The sequence below is a fragment of the Perognathus longimembris genome, chromosome 7 (assembly GCF_023159225.1).
Source record: "Perognathus longimembris pacificus isolate PPM17 chromosome 7, ASM2315922v1, whole genome shotgun sequence".
Lineage (NCBI taxonomy): Eukaryota > Metazoa > Chordata > Mammalia > Rodentia > Heteromyidae > Perognathus > Perognathus longimembris.
In genome coordinates this window covers 72,618,580-72,644,353 of record NC_063167.1, presented here as the reverse complement: position 1 = coordinate 72,644,353, position 25,774 = coordinate 72,618,580, and the positions used below count along the sequence as shown (strand labels likewise).

Here is a 25,774-nt window from a genome sequence, read left to right as displayed (position 1 = left end):
TGCCCTGAAGTACAACAGCTCTTACGAAGCTCAAAAGTCAGTTGATCAAGTGTGCAGAATAAAATCCTGTGCATATTTTACTTACAAACACTTCCAGCTCAATTTACCTAACTCCTCTGCATTTTTAATTATTAGAGAAAATAGTACAGTAATTACACACCATGTTTCTTGAAGTTGAAGGTTATTTTCTCTCTCCTCTCAGTTATTTTATTATTCTACAAAAGCCAAGTGGCAGCAGAAAGCTCATACCCTAGTACTTTAAAGTTCTAATATCCAAAATTGGTGAAATAAAAGGGACGTATGCTGAAGATTCAGGAACTGTAATTTCTATGTGCCCATATAGAGGTCTATTTCCTTCACACTCTTCCTAAAAAATCCTCTGGAATCCTTAGCACATTAAAAGAGGACTCTTGGCTTAAAGTAAGTTCTTATGCTGGTATATTTAATGTATAGAATTTAAGTCTTGGCTGCAATGGTCAGGAATCTTTGCTCAGCATGGGTTATTATTTAAACCATGAGAAACTTCATGAGATGCCCTTTAAAATCCTTTTCAACTCTAAATTGATAAATCCAGACATCAAAGAATTAATACTCCAAGCAGGGTGCTGGTGGTTCACACCTGTAATACTAGCTACTCAGGAAATTAAGGTCTGAGAATCGATGTCCAAGTCAGTCGAGGCAGGAATGCCTGCCTGAGAGATTCTCATCTCCAATTAACCACCGAAAATCTATGGCTGAAGTGGTAGGGGAAATGAAAAAGCCATGTGAGAGGGTAAAGCTTTGAGTTTAAGACCCAGTACTAACACACACACACACACACACACACACACACACACACACAAATAAGTAATCCTCTGTTTAATAATAATGATAGATACTAATTCTCTATATAATTTTCATTAAATATGGAGAAAAATACTCCTCATTTTAGCCACATTTTCTTGGACTTTATCTTTTTACAATATTGTTCATATTTAAGAGAGGAATACAATTTATTTCCCATCCTTGATGCCTAGTCTACATTTAGATCAAAATATGAGAATAATGTTTAATTTGTAGCATCTCTGTCTGGTCACAGAAATATTGTTAAACCCATATTTAGCAGTGTAGTCCCATAAAAAGAAAAAATAAAGCAAAAGAAAATGTACATAAATGTTAGGCAGACAATGTTTAACATTTCACCAGGTGAAAACATTGGTCTTTTTACTTCTTTCTAACACATTCATACAATTGGTTTTGGTCATTTTATGCAAATTTAAAACTTCCATTTCCAGGTCAAGTTCTGACTGTGATACAATTTAACATGTAACAATAAACAATTTCATTTGTTATCAAGCTGTAAATTTCTGGAACTATGTGGACCACTAACAAGCTTTCCAATAATGCCTCTACATTGTCTACCTTTGCATTGGTCCCACAAAAGAATCTGTATAGAATGGAGCACCTTTCAGTGTTTCCCAAAATTAACTGAATTTGGCACTTTGTCATTAGAAACAAAATAGAACCTGTCAAGTCCCTGTGTACAGCTGAATTCAGAAAAGTGGTATGTTCAACTGGGCAGACAGAAATAGCTCAAAATAAGACCAACTGCCATTGTTCAGTCATTAAAGTCAAGAAAGGACCCAATTCTTTCTGAACATCACTTTTCTTCCAGTGGAACTTAGTAGAAAAGCTACAAGATTCTGAGTAAAAATATTTGAATTCCCAAGTGTCCTCGCTGAACAAGTCATTGTTAATCTTCAAATGATCCATTAATTGTAACAGAGATCACCTAAATGTTACATTGCTTTTCTGGTGAATTAATAGGTTTTCCCTATTACCTTTCCTTTACCATATACTGTAATTATTTTTGAGGCATCTGGGGATGAAAATCTGAATTCTTCAGAGAGAAACTAGAGCAACAGACTCCAGTAGGAAACTAGTGGCTCACACCTGTATTCCAAGCTATTCAGGAGGCTGAGATCTGAAGATCATGGTTCAAAGCCAGGCCAGGCATGAAAGTCAGTGAAGCTCTTGTGTGTACTGGTCCTGGGGCTTGAACTCAGGAATGCTGTCCCTGAGCTCTTTTTGCTCAAAGCTAGCACTTGAGTGACAGCTCTACTTCCAGCTTTTTGGTGGTTAATTGGAGACAAGTCTCAAGGACTTTCCTAACAGGGCCAGCTTTGAACTACAATCCTCAGAGCTCAGCCCCTGAGTAGCTAGGATTACAGGCATGAGTCATCAACACCCAGCCCCAGGAGACTTTTTTTTTTTTTTTTTTTTTGGCCAGTCCTGGGGCTTGGACTCAGGGCCTGAGCACTGTCCCTGGCTTCTTTTTGCTCAAGGCTAGCACTCTGCCACTTAAGCCAGAGCGCCACTTCTGGCCGTTTTCTGTATATGTGGTGCTGGGGAGTCAAACCCAGGGCCTCATGTATACGAGGCAAGCTCTCTTGCCACTAGGCCATATCCCCAGCTCCCCAGGAGACTCTTATCTCCAATTAACTACCAAAAAGCTGGAAGTGGAGCAGTGGTTTAAGTGGTAGAGTACCATCCTTGAGTGAAAAAAGGTAAGAGAGTTTAAGTTCCAGTACCAATACATACACATACACACACACACACACACACACACACACACACACACACACACAGAGAGAGAGAGAGAGAGAGAGAAAATTAAGCTGACTCATTTATAGAAAGTCAAAAGGAGGTGATGGGAATGTGCTTAGCGGTAGAGTGCTTGCCTTGCATACATGAAGCCCTGGGTTCAATTCCTCAGCACCACATAAACAAAAAAAGCCGGAAGTGGCACTGTGGCTCAAGTGGTAGAGCACTAGCTTTGAGCAAAAAGGAAGCTAGGGACAGTGCTCAGGCCAGTGAGTCCAAGCCCTAGAACTGGCAAAAAATAAAATAAAATAAAAAGAAACCCAAAAGGAGGAGAAGACTACAAACCTAAGAAGACACTCTAAACAGGAGAAAAAAATGGATAGGACATCAGTTAAAAAAAAAAGGTTCTGTTGCCAGAGTGAAACTGAATGTCTTCTTTCTATAGGAGAAAAGTGAATTGGGAATCTTCATCTTTTTGTCCTAAAATGTAGCAATTCTGATAATTCATGGGAAGGCCAACAAAATGTTATGAAGAAGAAAAGCAGATTTTTTTTTTAAAGGAAAAGCAGATTCTAAGTGTAAATCACTGTTGCCAGATGGTACAACAAACAAAAGGTGATGGAGCCAGATCACTTGGGGCTGGGAGAGGTGGGGATAGAATGATGGAAGAAGTGACATTGATCACAATGCATTGGGCTCACAAGCTGAATCGATGAACTGAAACCCTTTTGTACAACTACTTAAGGATATTTTTTAAAAAACAAAAAACAAAGAGCAAATGGTGCAGCCAAAGTGAGTTCAACGATTAATTTTCTCAAGTTAATAATATTAACTTTCACCTCCAGAGAAATCTTGTGGAAACCTGAGGCCAGCTAGCTAATCAGGCCCATTCAGCTATGTTGTATACCTGGACCCGAAGTGGCAAATACTCCTCACAGAGATCATCCCACAGCTCCTGCAGGTCTGAAATCTCCAAGGGGTAATTTACAGGTGTCCTGTAAAGAGGTTTCAAAGTCCTGTTCAGGAAACCAGAACTGCCTCCATCTGTCCCGACGTGGCCAGGCTTGGTTCCAGGCGGGCTGGATTTCACGGGGATAGGGAGCTTGCTCCCTCGGGGGCTCTGAATGGGTTTATAGTCAAGCCCTTTAATCATGCTGAGAGCTAACTCCAGTTTGGGATTGCACAGATGCTGCTCATCTGAGCAACAGTCACACTTCGCAAGCTCCTTGACACTCTTCTCAGCTTCCTCGTCCCTCTGGCGGGGAGGACTCGCCTGGACGCTTGCATCCAACGATTCCACGGAGGAAGCCGGCGTCCCTTCCTCCATACTCTCTCCATCCGGGGGTGCTTTCGTGCTTGCTGCCTCGGGCGGCCCGACCTCCGACAGGGCAGGATCTTCCGTGCAAATGCTGGTAGACCACCTGCTAGAGGGGCCACAGGAAATACTCCTGGCCACTTTTCGTGGCACCTTACAAATGGCTTCATAGTCAGAATCAGCCACTCGCAGAGCCGCGCAACCCCGGCATCTCCTGGGCCGGTTTCCGGGGCCTTCGGATGCGTGGCAGCTGTGCGGCTCCAGGATCTGCTCTTCTTGCTCGACCCAGCACTCAAACCCGGAATAGGCGAAGTCTTCCTGGAGCAGCGCCGAGTACCGCACGTCGGGTAAGCCGGAAATGTCCACCGTCCCGCCGCCCGCGCGGGTCTCGGCGCCGGCGTCGTCGTTGTTCTTCCGATACAGGCTGGCGATGCAGAACTTGAGGCGGTCCTTCTCCAGCAGCAGCTTCTGCAGGCGCTCGATGGACAGCGCCTCGATCCGGGCGATGACCGTGTCGAATCTGTAGATCCGATCGAGCATGAAGGCGCACTTGCTGCACGCGAACTCGGCCTTGCCGTCACGACAGACATCTTTGCCCAGGACGTGCGAGAGCAAAACCTGGAGGTTGAGCTTGGACGCCGTGTGGAAGATCCAGCGCCGCTGGTTCCCGCACAGCTCCCGGCCGCAGATCCGGCACAGCTCCTTCATGGTCGCCGCTGGTGGGAGCCGGGAACGCCCCCGGGACGGCGGGCACCCGGCCGCAGCTCAGGGGCTCGGGGGTGCGCCCCGCCGGCCGCCGCGGCGCTCCTCAGCTGGCATGGCCCCGCACCCCCAGCACCGCGCGCCGCCCGGGTACCTCGGGTACCACAGCTCGCGGCCCCGCCCCTCGGGCAGGGGGCGGGCGCGGAAACGCCTCAGGGGGATGCTGAGTGACAGACGCGCGGGCCGCGCCAGGGCCTAGCCATGTCTCCACCGCTGTCGCTCCTGCCAGTCCCCGCCGTCGCGTCCTCAAGGTCCCCGCGACCGCAGCAGGCCCGCTTCCCGTGAAACTGGCGGCCGCCCCGGGCTGACGCAAAGCCGGGGACTGTGAGCATCAGATTTCAAGATGGCGCCGGTGGCCTTTCGCAAGGTTCCTCTGGGAGTTGTAGTCCAGCCTACAGACTCCTGACTTCGCGCGTGCGCATTGGAAGGTACATCCCTGGGACCAAGTCCAGACATCCAGGCACGGTCGCAGTGAAGCGTGGAATCGGCCCACCGAGGGTATCGAGTGGAGAGAGGGATGAATGCTTCATGCTGCCAGGACACTTTTATCTACTAAGATCTCACCAAATAGGCACATCGGTTCCTACAAGGAATCTCCTGCCTCCGCAGGATGTCCCGGGCTCCTCCCCGTCTCTCCACCCGCGGTGCCACGTCGTCGGGATGGAGCAGCTTGGCAGAGCCTATGGGTGCCGCGGCGCACCGCCCCCTACCCCCCCCCCCCGCCCCGCGCAGCCCCACCTCCTCCCCACCCAGTCCCGGGCTGGGGCCGGAAAGTTCGGGGCGGGGCTGGACACCAGAGGGGCCGGGTAAATGCAGGTTCAGGAATGCAGACTCCAGCCAAACCCTTCTCTGACTGTGACCAGGATGGAGAGGATAAGGGATTCTCCCTCAGATATCCGGGCAGGGCTGGGGGAGTTTAAGAAAAAATCGGCAACAGCACAAAGTAGTCACCTGGGAAAATGTCCAACAGATAACCCCCTAAATGCACCAGGTTAATCAAGCTTTAGAAGATAACAAAAGAAAATGGGTTTGTCCAGCCACTGCTTTCACTGCATTCCCTCGGGCTCTAGTAGACTATACAGCCATTTGGGGAACAAGAAGTGTAGATAGATACTATCAAGAGAGACGGCGCTTCGTGGAGTTAGAGTTCAATCTTGGCGAGTGCTGCTCAGTTCTGAATTAGGGCTGGAAACTCTGTCTTCAGAACCCACCCAGTTGAACCACCTCCCCACCCCCACCCCCACCCCTGGTGAGCTGGATCTAGGTGTGGAATTCAGGTAACAGATCTTTATACTATAGGGCTTTCTGTCAAGTGGGGCAAACAGGTACCAGATAGGAGGAGTTATAACCTTAGCCACCACTCAAAGTCCACCTTTTATAATGCTAAAATCCACCAACTTGACCTTGTAAGATAAGTCCAGTAAGAGTCCATTTTTAACCCTTAATCCCCAGCACAAAGCCCTGGTTCCTAAACTTGGTGACCTACAAATGTCACTGAAGAGAACTCATAATAAACCCCAAACTTCTTTTTTTCTTTTTTTTCTTTTTTTTTTTTTTTTTTTTGGCCAGTCCTGGGCCTTGGACTCAGGGCCTGAGCACTGTCCCTGGCTTCTTCCCGCTCAAGGCTAGCACTCTGCCACTTGAGCCACAGCGCCGCTTCTGGCCGTTTTCTGCATATGTGGTGCTGGGGAATCAAACCTAGGGCCTCGTGTATCCGAGGCAGGCACTCTTGCCACTAGGCTATATCCCCAGCCCCCCCAAACTTCTTATTGAGGATTAAATAAGAGGAACTGGTGGAAAATGTTAGTGTTTAGGTTACTACTAACATTCTTATTTTAATGTTATAAGGAGTATATTCAAATAATTTTAAGACATACAATTATATACTGTGCTAATTGCCAGAGCAAAATCTTGTAGCTTTACAGAGAAGTCAGTCCTTAGAGCATGAGACTTGACATATATAATCTCATCTAAATATACATGTCCTGATCCTAGAAACAAGACTGTAACATAGAATTCCAAGTGGAAATACAGCTGCATTCTTTTTTTTTTTTTTTTTTTGGCCAGTCCTGGGCCTTGGACTCAGGGCCTAAGCACTGTCCCTGGCTTCTTCCCGCTCAAGGCTAGCACTCTGCCACTTGAGCCACAGCGCCGCTTCTGGCCGTTTTCTGTATATGTGGTGCTGGGGAATCGAACCTAGGGCCTGGGGTATACCGAGGCAGGCACTCTTGCCACTAGGCTATATCCCCAGCCCCTGGCTGCATTCTTGTATCCTCTAGGATGTTGTAAGGTCCACCCCCGGGATGCCTCCATGCAGATGCCCCCACCCCCACCTGTTTAAGTCTGCACCCAGTACCTGAGTTACCTAGGTAACTGGCACCTGCAGGCCATTACCTCCCCCTTTCTGAGGTCACATCCAATCCACCTGGCCATACCTCCAACTTTTCCCTATATAATCCGGCTCAACAGGAGTCCCCGCTCTCTCCTTTTCTTTTTCCTTTTCTCTCTTACTCTCTATTGCTTTTTCTCTTCTTTCCCTCTTTTTCTCTTCCTGCCTCTCTGTCTCCCAGTGCCTCCATCATGTGTGGGCTGGCAATTTGCTCTCCTTCCAATAAACTCCTTTTTCCTGAACCATGTGGCAGGTTTCCCTTTCCAGCATACCTTACAGATGTGAGCTCAGTAGTCATGTGAAATTAAGCCATAATTTTTGGATTCTTCAGTGATCTGTGGAAAGGCAAGGTGTTTCTGAACACACCTCGAAAGACAAACTGCTTATACCCAGGCATTCCTCTACATACACATTTACTTCTCCCAAAGAGTAGCAAGGACTCAAAAATCCATGAAACTGCAAATTAAAACATAACTAAATGTCCCTTATTGAAACTTTTAGGAGCCAATCGTAAACAAGACTTTGCATGTGACTGACTCCTCTAAATTTTAGGTGATTTTTTTGTTGTTTTTGTTTGAATTCAAATCTTGCTTTATCCACTCAAAGCTGGCATTCTACTTGAGCCCTACCAATGCTTTTTGGTACTTAATTGGAAATAAGAGTATCATTGATTTTTTTTCTGCTGGGGCTAGCTTTAAACCTCCATCCTCAGATCTCAGCCTCCTGAATAGCTAGGATTACAGGTACAGCCTTCAATACCCAGCGTCCCCCAAAACTTTAATGACAAAACATAGATGATTTGGCTTAGAAGCTCAGGCCTTACATACAAATAATGAGAAAGCACTGTGCCATTAAAAATATATTTGCTGTAGGTAAAGCTTGAAAGAACTATACATATCTGTCTTCCAACAGGAATAATATTCCTTATACAACAACCAAAGAAAATACTTTTAAAAAAATCATATCTCAGAGTTGGCAGTAAGCTATTTTACTAGAATTTCTCCTAACATGATCATCTGCTATTAGACAATAATATACTCACAAAAAGATGACCAGTATGTGGACAACAACCTTGAAACTCAAAAACTTTACAATAAAACTTTTGAAATACCAAGTCGCGAGAAGACCACCAAGAAGCCAGACCTTCCAAAATGCAAAAGCAAGGTTTTATTCAGGTGGACCGCAGCTCGGGCCTCGTCCTACACACCGTCACAGCGGAGTTTAGGAGGAAGCCCTGAGCTGAAATTTCACAGGATTTATATAGGCAAAAATCACAAAGTTACAGTAATTAGTAATTAGGTGTTGGAACAAAAGGGTTATTGTCTCAGGGCTAGAGACATTCTGGGGTGATTAGAGTTAGCAGGGGGCTTCCTGCAAAGTTACAGCAATCAGTTGTTCAAACAAAAGGATATGGCAAATCTGATTGTCTCAGGGCTAGAGACATTCTGGGGTGGTTAGAGTTAGCAGAGGGGCTTCCTGCAAAGTTAATTAGTTGTTCACACCAGAAGATATGGCAAATCTGATTGTCTCAGGGCTTGCTTATCTCAGGCTAGCACAGTCATTTCCTAGAATCTATGGGAATCTAAGTCAGCTATAGAGCCTGATTTCAAAAGTCTATGGTATATGGGGCTGGGGATATGGCCTAGTGGCAAGAGTGCTTGACTCGTGTACATGAGGCCCTGGGTTCAATTCCCCAGCACCACATATACAGAAAACGGCCAGAAGTGGCGCTGTGGCTCAAGTGGCAGAGTGCTAGCCTGAGCAAAAAAGAAGCCAGGGACAGTGCTCAGGCCCTGAGTCCAAGCCCCAGAACTGGCCAAAAAAAAAAAAAAAAAAAAGGTTATGGTGTAGCAATTTTAACACAAATGGTTTAGATTCAGCACAACCAAGTTAGTTACTGGAAGTCAGGGGGGTTCTGGGTTACTTATAGTTTAAACAATCAACAAATGGGGGCTGCCTGAAAATAGAGTCATTTTGGCTTTTCACTTTCAAGAAAAAAATGTTACAGTAGTTAACACTTCATGGTTTTTATTAATACCTTCATCGGGCTTTTGTAACTAGTTAACATTGACTACTTATTGGGAAGCAAACAAAATTGAGGGAGAATAGCTAAATGACATTTTTTCTTTATTCTATGTACTGTATATCATTTGAATTTTTTTTGGGGGGGGGGCCAGTCCTGGGCCTTGGACTCAGGGCCTGAGCACTGTCCCTGGCTTCTTCCCGCTCAAGGCTAGCACTCTGCCACCTGAGCCACAGCGCCCCTTCTGGCCGTTTTCCATATATGTGGTGCTGGGGAATCGAACCGAGAGCCTCATGTGTTGGAGGCAAGCACTCTTGCCACTAGGCCATATTCCCAGCCCTCATTTGAATTTTTGGCAGTGAATTCAGGTATTACTTTTGATTTTCTTCTAAATTTAGAAAAGATTCCATAGTTAAAACTAAGGATTATTCCAATTTAACATACTAATTGTCTGGGTCTAAGACTAAGTGAAACATAAAGTGAGAATTTCAGTAATATACATGATAAATGTGTATATACATATAAACAAAATGTGGACAATTTATAAAGAAAGTTTCAAGCCAGGCACTGGTGGCTCACACCTGCAATCCTCAGGAGGCTGAGATCTGAGGATTGTGGTTCAAAGCCAGCCCAGGTAGGAAAGTCTATGAGACTCTTTTCCTCTAATAAGCCATGAGAAAACTGGAAGTGACGCTATAGCTCAAAGTAGTAGAGTGCTAGCCTTGAAAGAAAGAGCTCAGAGACAGTGCCTAGGCCCTGGGTTCAAGCTTCACAATTGACCAAAAAAAAGTTTCAAAGCAGATATAAAAATTATGAGTAGTGGTTTTATCTGGAGAGTGGGATTATGGGTAATTATTTGTTTTTGTTTCCTTACTTGTATTCTGTAATTTTTCACAACAAATACATGTTGCATTTGTGGTAGAAAAAAAATAAGTTGCTAAAAAAGTGTAGGATAAACATACTTTGTAATGTTCATACAATGCAATATTAACCAGCAACTGAAAAGAATGAACTCTGATACATGAAACATGAATGAAATTCAAAAACATAAAGTCACATATGCAAGTGAGTACTTCCTGTGTAGTTTCATTTATTTGAAGACTAAATAGAGGAAACACATCTACATGGACAGAAGTCACAGGGTAGTTTCTGAGTGATGAAGATTTTATATATATATATATATATATATAAATATATTTATATATTTATATATATAAATATATTTATATATATATATTTATATATATATATATGTTTGGGATGTTAATTACATGGGTTTGTACAATTGTCAGATCTCATTGAGCTGAAGACTTATGTCTATAGATTCTATACCTGTTTATACATTTCAATAAAAAGGTGCAAGTAATTTAAAAGAACTTGGCCACAGTACCTTAACTTGAACTCAGCCTCATGCTCTTGTTTGGCTTGCTTGTTCTGCTGGTGCCCTCCCACTTGAAACAAGCCTCCAGTCCAATATTTTGCTAGTTAATTGGAGACCCAGTCTCTCTAACTTTTCTGCTTGGGGTTTCTTTGAATTGTGATCCTCAGCCTTCTAAGTAGCTAAACGGATGGTGTTAGCCACAGACTTCTAGTTTGGTAAACACTATTTTAAATGCTTAAGTACTTGCTCATAGGAAGTATGTTGTCAAGGAGAAACTAAGGGCTTTTGAGATGATTTAATATAGTAAATGCATTGTAAATGTATATAATACAATAAGTGTATAATAAAATTCATTGAAGGCACATAACAAAGGAGGATGAAAATCAATGTGAATTAAACAATTACATTAAATTTTTATAATAGCAGTTTATTCTCACAATGAATTGATAAACATATTCACGGCATGTATTAGCTATATATGCGAGGTAAAGTCACTTGTGCTTGTTCCTAATGTCCAATATGAATGTTAAATTTAACCTGTAATTTTCTATTCTAACTTTAGCATGCATCAGAATCAGCTAAGGGAATGTATTAAAATGCAGAATGCTGGGTCCTGCCACCTAGAGATGTGATTCAGTAAATACATGTGGGGTGTGCCTCAAGAATTTGCCTTCCTAACAAATTCTCAGATCTTGCTGAGGTTGCTGTCTGAAACCACACTTTGAAAGCCACTGAACTAGAATGGTCCAAAGCTATATCCAGAAAAATCTCACTCATAGTCTGGGACCAGTGGCTCGCTCCTGCAATCTTAGCTATTCTAGAGGCTAAGATGTGGGGATCAAGGTTCAAAATCAGCTCAGGCAGATTTGTCTATGAAACTTTTATCTCCAATTAGCTACCAAATACCAAACATTAAAGGTGTGGCTCAAATGTGGCTCAAATGGTAGAAAGCTAGCTTTCAGTGAAAAAGCTCAGCAAGCCCATGAGTCCCTAGGTTAAAGCCTTGGGACTTCCCCCTCCCCCCCCCCCCAAGATAAAAAGAACAGAAGGAAGAAAGAAAGGAAGGAAGGAAGGAAGGAAGGAAGGAAGGAAGGAAGGAAGGAAGGAAGGAAGGAAGGGACTAAAAGCTGCTCTAAACGAAAATCTCCTTATATGAAGTTGTAGCCGCCTGAGTCACTCATGCCTGCAAGGTTTTCAGCCTCTGCTGTGATCATTTACAACACATTCTTGCCTTATCCTCCAAGTCAAGCCTCTCCTTGGTAAGCTGGAATGTTTGCTATTTAAGGAAATCAGCCTCATGGCGCCCTGTGCTGTTTACATTAGGTTCCATTGCATAAATGCAGTGGCTGATTTGTGTAAGGGGAAGGTAAGCTCTTCCCTAATCTTGTTGTGGGTCATTTTAAAGCAAATGCATTGTTACTCAAAAGGCTGAGATCTAAGGATGGAGGTTCAAAGCCAGCTCAGGCAGGAAAGTCTGTGAGACTCTTATCTCCAATTAACCACCAAAATACCAGAAGTAGAGCTGTGGCTCAAGTGGTAGAGCACTAGCTTTGAGCAAAAACAGCTCAGAGACAGTGCTCAAGCTCTGAGTTCAAGCCCAGCAACAGCACAAAATAAAGTTTTAAGGTAAATAAAGCTTCTATTGTTCTGTAGAAAGGAATAAACCAGTAGCTGCAGCAGAGTGGCTACCTTCAGTAAAGAAGAGAAAAACACTGTAAACCAGTAGTATGTCTGACTCCCTAGGGGAAGGAGAAGAAGAAACTACCCCAGGGTGACAGCTACATCAAAAGAGACTTGTGGCTCATGCTTGAAATCCAAGCTACTCAGGAAGCTGAAATCTGAGGATCATAGTTCAAATCCAGCAGGAACAGGAAAGTCCATGAGAATATTATCTCCAATTAACCAACCTAAAAGCCAGAAATAGAGTTGTGGCTCAAGTGGTAGAGCAAAAAATATCAGGAACAGTGCTTCAGCCCTGAGTTCAATCCCCATAACTGACTAAAAACAAAAACGAACAAAAAATGGCTCCTGAGCACTCTGCATACAGCTTATTGTTGACCTGAGTGGTCATCGAAAGACAGGAGCAAACGTGGAGTGACAGCCTTTGGTGGCTTGTCACATTTTGCTATTTTGGTTTTTTGTTTTGTTTTATGAGTGTGAGTATTGGAGCTTAAACTCGGGGCCTGGGCATGATCTCTTAGTTTTGTTTTTTTTTAATTAAATTTTATTGACAAGGTGATGTACAGAGGGGATAAAGTTACATAATAAGGTAGTGAGTACATTTCTTGCCTTGTTACACCCTCCCTCATTTTCTTTCCCTTCTCTAGTTCAGGTAAGCATATATACAATATCCAGAGTACCAAAATCATATACAGTAACTACATGGGGTACGCCAAAGGAAATTCACCTAGTACATTGAACATAACAACAAAATAAAATCCTCCTGTTTCCATCTCTTAGATTTTACTTAGCCTCATTTTACTTAGCCTCATCTTATATAATCATAAGTACATAGCTGTTGAGCTACTGTGATCCTCTGATAGGTCTATCCTAGACCTTTTTATGTTTATTTAGTAATTTTTTGGTTTTAGAGATATACTGTAAAGTCGCTGACCAAAACATGTGGAAATGCCATTTGAAAAGAAGTTTGTTGTTTTACAGACATGACATCTACTGTTCTCCCCGCCCCCCACCCACAATCATATATCAAGGAGATCATGCACCTTTGTTCTCTGTGTTCTAGGCTTGTCTCACTCAACATTATTTGTTCAAGATCTGACCATTTCCCTGCAAATGCCATTATTTAATCATTTCTAATTGCTATGTAGTATTCCATTGTGTACAGGTACCACATTTTTTGGATCCATTCATCTGTAGTGGGGCATTTGGGTTGTCTTCCTGTTTTGGCTATTGTGAATTGTGCAGCGATAAGCATGGATGTGCAGGTCTTTGTGGGTATCCTGGATCCTGTTGTTCAGGATAGATGCCTAGGAGTGGTATGGCTAGGTCATAGGGTATGTGTATGCTAAGTTTTTGTTTTGGTTTTTGTTTATGTTTTACCATTCCTGGGGCTTGAACTCAAGGCCTGAGCACTGTCCCTGGCTTCTTTTTGCTCAAGGCTAGCACTCTGCCATTTGAGCCACAGTGCCACTTCTGGCCGTTTTCTGTGTATGTGGTGCTGGGGAATCGAACCCAGGGCCTCACGTATACAAGGCAAGCGCTCTTGCCACTAGGCCATATCCCCAGCCCCTATGCTAAGTTTTTTGAGGAACCTCCATACTGTTCTCCAGAGTGATTGTACTAGTTCACACTCCCACCAACCATGGAGAAGGGTTCCTCTTTCTCTGCATCCCCTCCAGCATTTGTTGTTGCCTGATGATCTCTTAGTTTTGCTTCAAGTCTGTACTCTATCGTTTGAGCCATTGTTCCACTTTTGGCTTTTTTCTGGTTAATTGGAGATAAGCAACTTCTGCACTTTGTTGCCCTGGCTGACTTTGAACCACAATCCTCAGATCTCAGCCTTTTGAGTAGCTAGGATTATAAGTGCAACTCACTTTTTGTTTTGTTTTATTAAGCAGCCTTTGCATAGCCAGAAGCCAAGGAAATGAAGGCCAGCAGTAATTACAGCTACCTCTCTGGTAACTTCCAAGATTAATAATATTGAATGAAATTAATGTGAGTATTTTCACTGTAATGAACCTTCTTTCTTCAGTAATAAAACTATATTCTATGTTCTACATAGTTATAGGTCACTCCGTGAGGTCAGCAAAATTCTTACATGGTCCTCATAATCTCCCTCCTTGGCATTTGTGCTTTTGTGTAATCCTAGTCCTTTGAAAGAGTTTCAGGACAAGGACTTTAATTTGTTTCTGACCAAGGGGGTATGTCACAGCATAGTTGTGTTATTTAGTATGGCAAAAATGAGATTTTTGTTGTTGTTGTTGTTGTTGGTCATAGGGTTTAAACTTGTGGACTGGGCACTGTCCTTGAGGTCTTTCACTCAAAGCTAGCACTTCTAGTTTTCTGGTGGTTAATGGGAGATAAGAGTCTCACAGACTTTCCTTCCCCAGGCTGTTTTCGAACCATGATCCTCAGATCTCAGCCTCCTGAGTTGCTAGGATTACAGGTGGGAGCCAGTAGTGCCTGGCTAGATTTATTTTTTAGATATAATTACCTTTGCTCATCATTGGACTTTAGCCAAAAGGAACATACATAGGTGAGCCTATGTATGTTCACCCAATGGGATAAACCCTTGAAAAAGGGTATAGAAGAGGAGCAGCCATCTTGTCTCCACTTCTGGCTGTGGAGAAATAAGCGCTGTATTTTCTGCAACTACCTAGAAATAAATTCTGCCAACAACCCAAGGGCTCTTAGAAGCCTACTTTCCTAGGAGCTAAGCCTGAACTCCTGACTCATGAAAACTGAGATGATAAATCTGTGTTGTTTTAAACCACCACATCTGTAGTAATCAATTATGCAAGTACTAGATAATCAGAAGCAGGTCTGGTGACAACATAAAACAGCCTGGATACAGCCAAGCCTTACCGGCACTTCCATGCTGGCCGGCTGCTCCAGCCCACCTTCCAGCTGCTGTTTCCCTTGAGACAGCTGTTCCACCAGCCTCTCCTGGGTAGCCAGGCTCTGGCTCAGTTCTTCAATTCTCCTAGAGTAGAGCAAAGGAAGAACAAATCTGTTACCTGACTCCATTCCATCTGTTCTTACATTGGCTCCTGATTATCAAGAAATGAATACCATTGAAGATTCTAGCTGGACACAAGTGGCTCACACTTGTCTCCCAAGCTACTCTGCAATGGACGTTCAAAGCCAGCCTGGGCAGGAAAGTCCATAAGACTCATCTCCAATTAACCTCCAAAAAGCTGGAGGGGGAGCCACAGCTCCAGTGGTAAAGTGCTAGCTTTGCATGATAAAAGCTAAAGGACAATGCCTGAGTCCTGAGTTCAAGTCCCAGGACCCTTCACCCAAAATTAATAAATAAAAGACTCAGTCCTAAAGAGAAATTCTTTGCTTATGGGGCCATGGAGTATTAGACACGGTGAAGGCGCTGTGATCACTCCTCCCAAGGGGGCAATGTGGCTACTGTGTGTCCACAGCTTGGGGAACTGACAAGAAACCCTCCCCCACCCCCAACAAAAAGCATGCCCAGGCACCCACTTGTCCCTAAGGGCCAGGGCTTCCTGGAATCCTTTGGGTTCCCTCTGCTCTCCTGTTGGCTCCTCCCTGTCCTTGGTGACGCCCTTCAGCTTCTCACAGAGCTCCAGGTTACATTCCTTCTCTGCTTCCACCAGAGCAGCCATGCGTGCAGCTTCATCCTTCGCAAGCCTGGATTCCTGAAGGAAAACTGAGTGTCTGTGCACAGAGGAGGTTTGGTTGAGAGGAAGGGACAGAGGGCATCTGGGGAGCCAGTGGTTCCTGCCTGTAATCCCAGCTACTCACAGGCTTGGATCTGAGGATTATAGTTTGAAGTCAGCCCAGGGAAAGAAAGTCCACGAGACTCATCTTCAATTAACTACCAAACAGCCAGAAATGGAGGTATGGTTTACATGGTAGAACACCAGCCTTGAGCCATAATGATAACGGACAGTGCCCAGGCCCTGAGTTCTAGCCCCAGTACTACATACACAGACACACAGACACACACATACACACACACACAAAGTAGCTAGAGAAAGTGGGGTTGGGGGGTGGGGACAGAACATAGGTCAGCAGGGAAGAGGCAGAGAGGGGCCTCTACCATGAACCCCTGGGAGGCCAACCTCTTGCAGAAGCTGGATCTTATTCTCCAAGAGCTCATAGACATGCTCTGTCTCCTGCTGTCGCTCTTCAAACTGGCGTCGGAGCTCAGCTTCATTCTGGGTGTTGAGGTTCTCCACGTCAGCCCTAAAACCACAGAACATTGTCAGACAGACCCACAACTGCACAGGCAGCTGACGAAGGCTGGTCCACTGATGAGAGAAAAGCAAGTATTTCTCTGTGTGTGTGTGTGTGTGTGTGTGTGTGTGTGTGTGTGTGTGTGTGTGTACTGGAGCTTGAATTCAGGGCCTTGTGCTCTTCTATAGCTATGGTACTCAAGGCTTGAGCTCTACCACTTGAGCCACACCTCTACTTCCAGCTCTCTTCTGGCTAATTGGAGATTTTTTTAAATCTCATTGGGGTTGGAGGCATGGCTCAAGTGGTAGAGCCCTAGCCAATGAGTGAAAGAATCAAATACTGATGCTTTCAAGTCTTAGGGAAAAAAAAATCTCATGAACTTTCCTGTCCAGGCTGGCTTTGAATTGTGATCCTGAGATCACAGCCTCCTGAGCAGCTAGGATTACAGGTGTGAGACACCATGCCCACTTTTCTATCTGCTTTTCTCTGGTACCAAGCAGAGAACAGACATTCAATCTGTGGAAGCTCGGAGTCTAGGTTGAGCTTTGCCTCCCTGATATCTCTAAAATGAAGTCTGGGCATGTAAGGTATGGCCAGTTGATTTAGATTGGACAATGGCTGCCCTTGGATATCTGAGAATTAGACATTTGGCATTAGACATTCCTTTCTGTTTAAAGCTACTTGTTGAGAACAGGGCTGGGAATATGGCCTAGTGGTAGAGTGCTTGCCTTACATACATGAAACCCTGGGTTCGATTCCTTAGCACTACGTATGTAGAAAAAGCCAGAAGTGGCCCTGTGGCTCAAGTGGTAGAGTGCTAGCTTTAAGCAAAAAGAAGCCAGGGCCAGTGCTCAGGCCCTGAGTTCAAGCCCCAGAACTGGCAGGGGGAAAAAATCAATGTGAAGAACAATATTGAACATTTACAAGCTCATAAAGCACCAAGCTCACAGGCACTTTGGTGCTTGGCTCAGGAGGCTGAGTACATGGAGACCAAACTGGGCTCTGGGTAAGACAGTAGATCCTTGATTGATGGTGGACACTCCAACCCAGGGGCTAGCCTTGTCTCGTACTCTCTCACCATTCTACAGCTTTTGGGGGACAGTGACACTCTTGTCAGCTGACAATAGTCTCCGAAAAATGGACGCTAAGCTTGGTACTACTAGCTCCCAACTAAAATCTTGGCTACTTAAGAAGCTGGGATTTGAGGGTTGAAGTATAAAGCTAGCCTGGCCAGAAAAGTCCCTGAGACTCTTACGTTGAATTAACCAGCAAAGAGCCAGAGTGGAGGTGTAGCTGAAATGGTCGAGCACCAGCTAGCTATGAGCAAAACAGCCAAGACAAACTAAGAGTCCCTGAGTTCAAGTCCCAGTATGGGCACACAAGCACAGAAAAAAATGAATGGAGGCCATAAATATTCTGAGTAACTCTGCCAGGATGCCTGATTTAAGAAGCAATAGCTACTAGACGTTGATAGCCCACATCTGTAATTCTAGCTACTCAGAAGGTTGAGAGCTGAGGTTCCCATTTTGAAGAGACTCTTATCTCCAATTAAACCAAAAAGCTCCAAGTGGAGCTGTGGCTCAAGAGGACCAGCCTTGAGCTAAAAAGCCAAGGGAGAATGGAAAGCCCTCAGTTCAAGCCTCAGCACTGGAAAAAGACAAAAACAAAAAGCAATCAATCCTTCTTTCTTACTTCAATAAATAGAACCACATTTTAAATTGCTATTGCCATTCTCTCTCTCTCAGCCTTTGCTGTTGCTAGACTGACTGATAATCTCTGATAATGTTATTTGCATTCCATTCACTCTCTCCAGAATTGCTCTGTTACTCTTTAGCAGGAAGTTTGTACACTTAGGCCTGGTGAATTTACAAATTTCTGGCAAGGTTAACAGAAGCACATAAAGATCCATCTTTTCACTGGGTGCTGGTGGCTCACACCTGTAATCCTAGCTACCCAGAAGGCTGAGATCTGAGGATCAAGGTTCAAGGCCAGCCCAAGCAGGAAAGTCTATGAGACTCTTTTCTCCAGTTAGCCATTAAAAAGCTGGAAGTAGAGTGGTAGCTCAAGTATTAGAGCTCTAGTCTTGAGCAAAAAAGTTAAAGGACAGTGCCCAGGCTCTGAGTTCAAATGCCAAAAGTCACACACACACACTCACCCCCCACACACACACTCACACACAAATCCATCATTTCAGTTACCAAACAGGATACCATATTCAAATGAAGGGACAAAGTTAATGACCTCAGTTCCAAAGCTCTTACTCTCAGATGACTGAGCCAGACTATAGAAAAGTGACAGCACTGCTATGTTCAAACTCTGTTCAGCAAAGAATTCAAACAAACGCACCATGTTTTATCCAGATGCTGTTTCTTGTCCTGAAGTTCTCGTTTCAGGCTCTCCACTTCAACCTTCAGCTCAATGTTCTGCAAAGCACACAGCATTGATCATTAGCTGCCCCAAAACTCTCTATCCTGGAGCTAGAGTACTACTTGACTCTGGCCTTAGTCCAGGATCTCAAATCTCTTCTCAGATCATTTTATAATATTTGACATAAATGGAAATCCTGATGGACCCACATTTGAGTGAAGGATAGATGAACTGCACAGCTTCAAGAATTGTCCTGTGCCCTTCTCATTTTCCAGAGGGTAGCCATTCCCCCTGGACAATGGACATGACCCCGGCCTTCCTGTTCACCAAAACATTAGAGGAAAGAATGTATATTAAGACAGTGTTCTTGCCAGGAACTGGCAGCTCACACCTGTAATCCTGGCTACTCAGGCAGATGAGATCAGAGGTCAAGGTTTGAAGTCAGCTTGAGCAAAAAAGTCCATGAGACTCTTATCTCCAATTATCCTGCAAAATACCAGAAGTGGAACTGTGGCTCAAGGGGTAGAGTACCTGCCTTAAGTGAACAAGCTAAAGAACAGTCGGTGCGCAGGCTCTGTGTTCAAGCCCCAGTACTGGCATAAATATAGAAATAAATAAATAGAGGGAGGGAGGCAGGAAGGGAGGGAGGGAGGAAGGAAGGAAGGAAGGAAGGGAGGGAGGGAGGGAGGGAGGGAGGAAAGGAAGGAAGGAAGGAAGGAAGGAAGGAAGGAAGGAAGGAAGGAAGGAAGGAAGGAAGGAAAGAAGGAAAAACCTAGTCTCACTAATCAATTCTGTAAGTTAAATTTTTTTTCTTTTTACTTAGGCAGAAAGAATAAAACATCTTTAGAAAGAGACTCTTCCATAGTCCCTAATTATTTTTCCCCAAAGAAAGAAATAACTCTTAATGAATGAGTTTGATTTAAATGATTTTCTTTTTGGAATTGTATCTTTTCTAGTTCAGGAGCCATTTTTGTAGAAAGACTGGATTTCCTTTCCAGTGACTTCTCAGACATCACTGGGGGTCAGGTCACACCTGTACGCAGAACACTAGAGTAAAATATTTCCATAAGGAAATGGCTCTTCCCGATCAAGCAACAAGGGATAAGTTCTTGTAGGAGCCCTAGAAACTTATGTTAGTTGTTGTTAAAGGGGTTCTTTCATAGTGGATGTTTCTTTTCATACACTAAGTTTTAGAGCAAAAACAGAACCCTTGTGTGTGTAGATATCACATCCTCTCATTAACTGTGTGGTGAACGTTGCCACCCAAAGCTGTAGGTTTTGTGTCAGACAGTCAGTTATCCTAAATCAGAGCCTTTCCTTCTTGCCCTTAACAATTCCAACCTTGCTCATCTCCTCCAATCACATGAGATGCCTTCCAGCCAGAAGGGTTCAAGTCAAAAAAAGAAAGAAAAACAGTACATTTTAGACTTTAAGACAGAATAAGGTCAGGCTTAATCTGGAAGTGTAACCCTTGCCTTGCCACGTGTGTGTGTGAGTGTGTGTGTGTTTTGCACATGCACCAATACTGGGGCTTGAACTCAGGGCCTCACATTCTTGCTTGACTATTTCCTTTAAGGCTGGCACTCTACCACTTGAACCACACCTGTACTTCTGGGATGTTTTTTGGGTTTGGGGGCATTTTTTCTTTGCTGTTTATTTGAATATAAAAGTCTTGTGGACAACTCTGCCTTGGCTGGCTTTGAACTCTGATTCCCCCAATCTCAGCCTCCTGAGTAGCTAGGATCACAAGTATAAGCTACCAGCATTCAGCCACTGCCTTTAAAAAAATTAAACAATTTTTATTGTTCTTATAAAGGTGATGTATAGAGAGATTGGCATTTCATAAATCAGGTACATTTCTTTTTGGACAGTGCCACCCCTCCCTTACTCTCTGTTTTTCCCTGTTCTTCCCATACACAAGTTGTAGAGTTCCTGTTGAACACTGAGCATAGTGAGTTACCACTGCTGCATGGTTCACCATTGTTCACCCAGCCACTGTCTTTTACTAGTGCTGCTCAGGGTCAGATTAGACAAAGAGGTGGCTCCAACATGTGACAAGGATACTTCATGGCTAACAAAGGACACTCAAGGCCATGTTCCCAGCCTCAGTCACACCAGACCATGCAAGGTCAGGTCCCTCTCCTGCCAGAGCCTGCTTTAGTACCAGTTCCCCAAGATGGCAAGAAAACCAAGTCCAAAGCTTTGAGTTCATACAATACAAAGATCCATATCCAAATAGCAGAACCATGTTCAGGAGACTGCTTCAAACTCAACCTACATCAGTCTTTGAGGGTGTCTGAAAGAGACGGCAGTCCTTTCACAGACGCTCAGCCCTCAGGGAGCACCAAGGGGAAGGTCTAAGAACATTAGATGTTTGGATAAATACAATTAGAGCTCTGTGTGTGTGTGTGTGTGTGTGTGTGAGAGAGAGAGAGAGAGAGAGAGAGAGAGAGAGACAGACAGACAGACAGACAGACAGATAGATACAGACCAAGAGAAAAGAAGACTGAGAACCAAAGCCAGACCAACACAGAAACCAGTATATGTGTGTGTGTGTGTGTGTGTGTGAGAGAGAGAGAGAGAAAGACAGAGAGACAGAGACAGACAGACAGAAGCAGAGGTAGAAGCAAGGACAGAGAGACTGGTAGACAGGCAGACTGAGAAAGACCCAAAGCCAGCGTATTCTTTGGGCCAAGGTCAGAGCAGCTGACTTGTAGTACCATTTATTCATTTGTTGGTAGATTTATTCATTTTTCCCCAGCAAATATTTAATGAGCATCTACTTTGTGTGTGCAAGGTACTCTAATAAGTACTTGAAAGGGCAAGACAGACACGTGGTCCTGAGAGGATTTATAGCTTATGTGTCATCAATTAAGCAGCTGAGTTAGGGCAGCATGTAATAGCCACAAGGAGTTCCAGGGTCAGATGGCTGGATGGCAATGTGCACAGGTGGCAGACAGAAATAGCAGCAGAGACACAGATTAGTGCTGGATCGTCATGCTCCAAAGAAACACTCAGGGCTTCACGCTCTTGTTTTTCCCATCAAGGCTTGTTACTCTACCACTTGAGCCACACCTCTACTTCTGGTTTTTACTTTTCGCTGCTTTATTAGAGATTAAGTGGCTCTGATGCAGTCCCAGCTGGCTTCAAATCCTAATCCTCAGATCTCAGCTTCCTGAGTAGCTCGGATGACAGGTGTGGACCACCTGTGCTTGCCTTGACATTGACAGTGGGGTGAGCTATTCATGGAGGGGGGGGCACATGGCATGCAGGGAGAAAATGTGGGGAAGTGCTGTATCATCTGCTCAATGTTTGCTGTGAATCCAAAACTGCTCTAAAAGTAAGGGGAAGTGGTGTGCTGCCATGTAAAGGCTGTGATCTCAGAGGTCTCAGGGTATCTGCTACCATGTCTACACTCACTCCCAGTCTAGCCCTTCTCTGTGGGTCGGGAGCTGTTCTTTTTCCCTGGGCCCTGTTAAAATCTTGGTTGAGGGGCTAGGGATATGGCCTAGTGGCGAGAGTGCTTGCCTTGTATACATGAAGCCCTGGGTTCGATTCCCCAGCACCACATATACAGAAAATGGCCAGAAGTGGTGCTGTGGCTCAAGTGGCAGAATGCTAGCCTTGAGCCAAAAAAGAAGCCAGGGACAGTGCTCAGGCCCTGAGTCCAAGGCCCAGGACTGGCCAAAAATAAATAAATAAATAAAAATTCAATAAATAGCTTAAAATGTTGTTTAAATAAACTTCATTCCTGTGCTGGGCTTTTCTTTTAAAAAAAATCTTGGTTGAGTTGTCAAAGCGCTGGCGGTTCACACCTTTAAATTTTAACTACTCAAAGACTGCAATCTGCTCAGTACACACACACACACACACACACACACCCCTTCGTTAAGTCCCAGAAGCCTTTACTGACCTGGCCCAACTGAGCTGGCAAATGAAGAAACACACACACAAATATCAGTGCCTTCACAGTTCAGTTCCACTCCCTCCCCAGAACATTCCTAGCAGGACAGAGCTCTCTCTCTCTTGGCTGGAGTCTCTGTTCACAAATAGGCCCTGCTAAGCTTAATTTAGCCAAATGCAAAGGCCCTGGCAGAAGCCAGGGATGAGGCTGGAGCACCTGTGCCCCCCCCCCCCCCGGACCCCTTGCGTGGAGGCAGCCCCGAAATGCTTATTTCTCTCAGCTATTCACAAATTCGGTTTCACAGGAGCCATCCTTCACGTTCTCTGACTTTTCACACAAAGGTTTGCCACAGATATAGAACTTGTATTTATTTGTTTTTGCACAGCTATCATATCTTGAACAGAGAGACCTTATGCTCTTGCTTGACTTTTCCCCCCTTTAAGACTGGCTAGAGCTCTACTTGCAGTTTCTTACTGGTTAATTGGAGATGAGAATCTCATGGACTTTTCTGCCCAGGCTGGCTTCAAGCTATGATCTTCAGCTCTCAGCCTCTTGAGTAGCTAGGATTACAGGTGTAAGCCACCAAAGCCCAGCTCACTTTTGTTTTTGTGAAAAGGGTCTCTATTTCACAGCGGGCTTCCTATTCCTGAAATCCCAGTGATTCTCCTGTCTCAGTCTCAACACCCAGCTGATAAATGTCATTTCCTAATTTTTTTACTTCAATAATTTATTTCCTCCAAATTTCTGGGGTTCATGTCAGACTCAGCACAAATCTGATAAGATCATGAATGGGACAAGGCTGTATTGCATCCCACATGGCAGTTTACACCTGTGTTACCACTAAAAACAAGGTCACTGCCACCTGGCACTGCAACTCATCAATGAGACAATCTACCTCTTTTTGCCACCATCCTGGCAAAAGCCATCAAGAAAATAGGTATCACTTGACTACAGCTCTTTATTTTCAGTTAGACCTAATACAATGCAGATTTATCCACTGAGAAACACAATTTGCATTTGAAAGAGTAGTTAACCTTAAATTCTGCAAAATGTGCCAAGACATTAAATGTAGAATTAGGCCTCCTAGCTGCAAACTTCCTGAACCTCTGAAAGGCACATTCATTCCTGTGCAAAGACACTTCCCTCACAGGCCTATGTGGTTTAGAGCAACTGTTTGTAAAATACATACAATAACAGCAGGCATAAATACTAAGTAGATTTCTGGTGCCATCTAGGGATAGGGTTGGTTTCTTTACTAGGTAAAGAATGGAGAGGCAGTGACAGAGTATCAAAGCAGAAAATTTACTGAAAGCAAAAGTACAGACTCTCCAGAGAGAGGGACCCCGAAGATCAGAGGCCAGTGGCATCCACTCACAGGGCGCCTCCTATACCCCCTGCCCTGGGCCTTGTGCTGATTGCTTCCTGGCTTGTGTAATGTGCCACCCTGGCTCCTTTTATTGGTTGAACCCAGGGCATTATGGGAAGAAGAAGTGTTTCAGTGGGGACCCAGGGGCATTATGGGAAGAAGCACCATGACAAAGTACACGTTATCTGCCATGTGTTATGTCCATCATTTTTATCATTATTTACCTGGCAGTTTCCCTTTTGTTCCCTCATTTCTTTCTCCCTTCAATTAAAATTAGCTAGGTGCTAATGGCTCATGACTGTAATCCTAGCTACTCAGGAGGCTGTGAGGATTATAGTTTGAAGCCAGCCCGGGCAGGAAAGCCTGTGAGACTCTTAATCTCCAACTAATCACCAAAAAGCCAGAAGTGGAGCTGTTCAAGTGGTAAAGTGCCAGCCTTGAGCAAAAGAAGCTCAGAGACAGTGCCCAGGCCCTGAGTTCAAGCTCCAGGGCCCCATTTCCCCCACACCCACACACAAGGAAGAAGAAGACGACAGAAGAGAGAAGAAAAAAGAAAGGAAAGAGGAAGAAGGAAGAGGAGGAAAGAAGGAGGGGGAGGAAGAGGAGGTACCATTTACTTTGCATGTGTTTAAGAGAATTTGAGGAAAGGAGAGAAGGGACAAGGGGCTTGTGAGTGGAGAGATTTCTTTTTTTTTTTTTTTTTTTTTGGCCAGTCCTGGGGCTTGGACTCAGGGCCTGAGCACTGTCCCTGGCTTCTTTTTGCTCAAGGCTAGCACTCTGCCACTTGAGCCACAGTGCCACTTCTGGCCGTTTTCTGTATATGTGGTGCTGGGGAATTGAACCCAGGGCCTCATGTATACAAGGCAAGCGCTCTTGCCACTAGGCCATATCCCCAGCCCCGAGTGGAGAGATTTCTAACAGTGGACATTGAGACAAATCCTGGGCTCAGAAGTAGCTCCTAGAGACATGGGGCTGTAAGTAATGGAGTCCCTAGATTGTGCTTTCTCAGGATAGGTTCTTTTCTTCCATCTTATATCAAAACCCCTAGTCATGAAAGACCTTGCCCCTTGAGAAGGTGGAAAGAAGAAAGAAAAATCAGGAGCCACTTGCTGGTGGCTCACACCTGTCATCCTAGGTACTGACTCCTCAGTAGCTGAGATTTGAGGATAATGATTCAAAGCCAGCCCAAGTAGACACATTCAAGAGACTCTAATCCCCAATTAACCAGAAAAAAAAATCCAGAAATGGAGGTGTGGCTCACTCGGGAAAGTTCCAGCCTCAAGCAAAAAGGCCAAGCAAGAACACAAGACCCTGAGTTCAAGCCCTAGAACCAGCATATTTTCTTTTATTTTTGCCAGGTGTGGGGCTTGAACTCAGGGCCTAAACACTGTCCCTGGCTTCTTTTTGTTCAAGGCTAGTGCTCTACCACTTAAGCTACAGTACCATTTCCAGCTTTTTCTCTTTATGTGGTTCTCAGGAATCAAACCCAGGGCTTCATGTATATGAGGCAAGCACTCTACCACTAGGCCATATTCCCAGCCAATTTTTTAATTTAATTTTTTTTGCCAGCAAGGCTAGCACTGTACCACTTAAGCCACAGTACCACTTCCAGCTTTTTCAGTTTATGTGGTACTGAGGAATCGAACTCAGGGCTTCATGTATGCTAGGCAAGCACTCTACCACTAAGCCACATTCTCAATTTTTTTTTTTTGGCCAGCCCTGGGCCTTGGACTCAGGGCCTGAGCGCTGTCCTTGACTTCTTTTTCTCAAGGCTAGCACTCTGCCACTTGAGCCA

At 44.4% G+C, this 25,774-nt stretch overlaps 1 protein-coding gene across 1 annotated transcript in view; it reads right to left on the bottom strand.

The window, feature by feature from the left end:
* LOC125355488 (phosphodiesterase 4D interacting protein) overlaps positions 1 to 25,774 on the bottom strand; it is a 120,062-nt gene that overhangs the window by 66,368 nt on the left and 27,920 nt on the right. Inside the window, 4 exon segments of the mRNA XM_048351888.1 lie at positions 14,999 to 15,116; positions 15,626 to 15,801; positions 16,228 to 16,351; positions 18,689 to 18,765. Coding sequence (XP_048207845.1) covers positions 14,999 to 15,116; positions 15,626 to 15,801; positions 16,228 to 16,351; positions 18,689 to 18,765 — 495 coding nt within the window.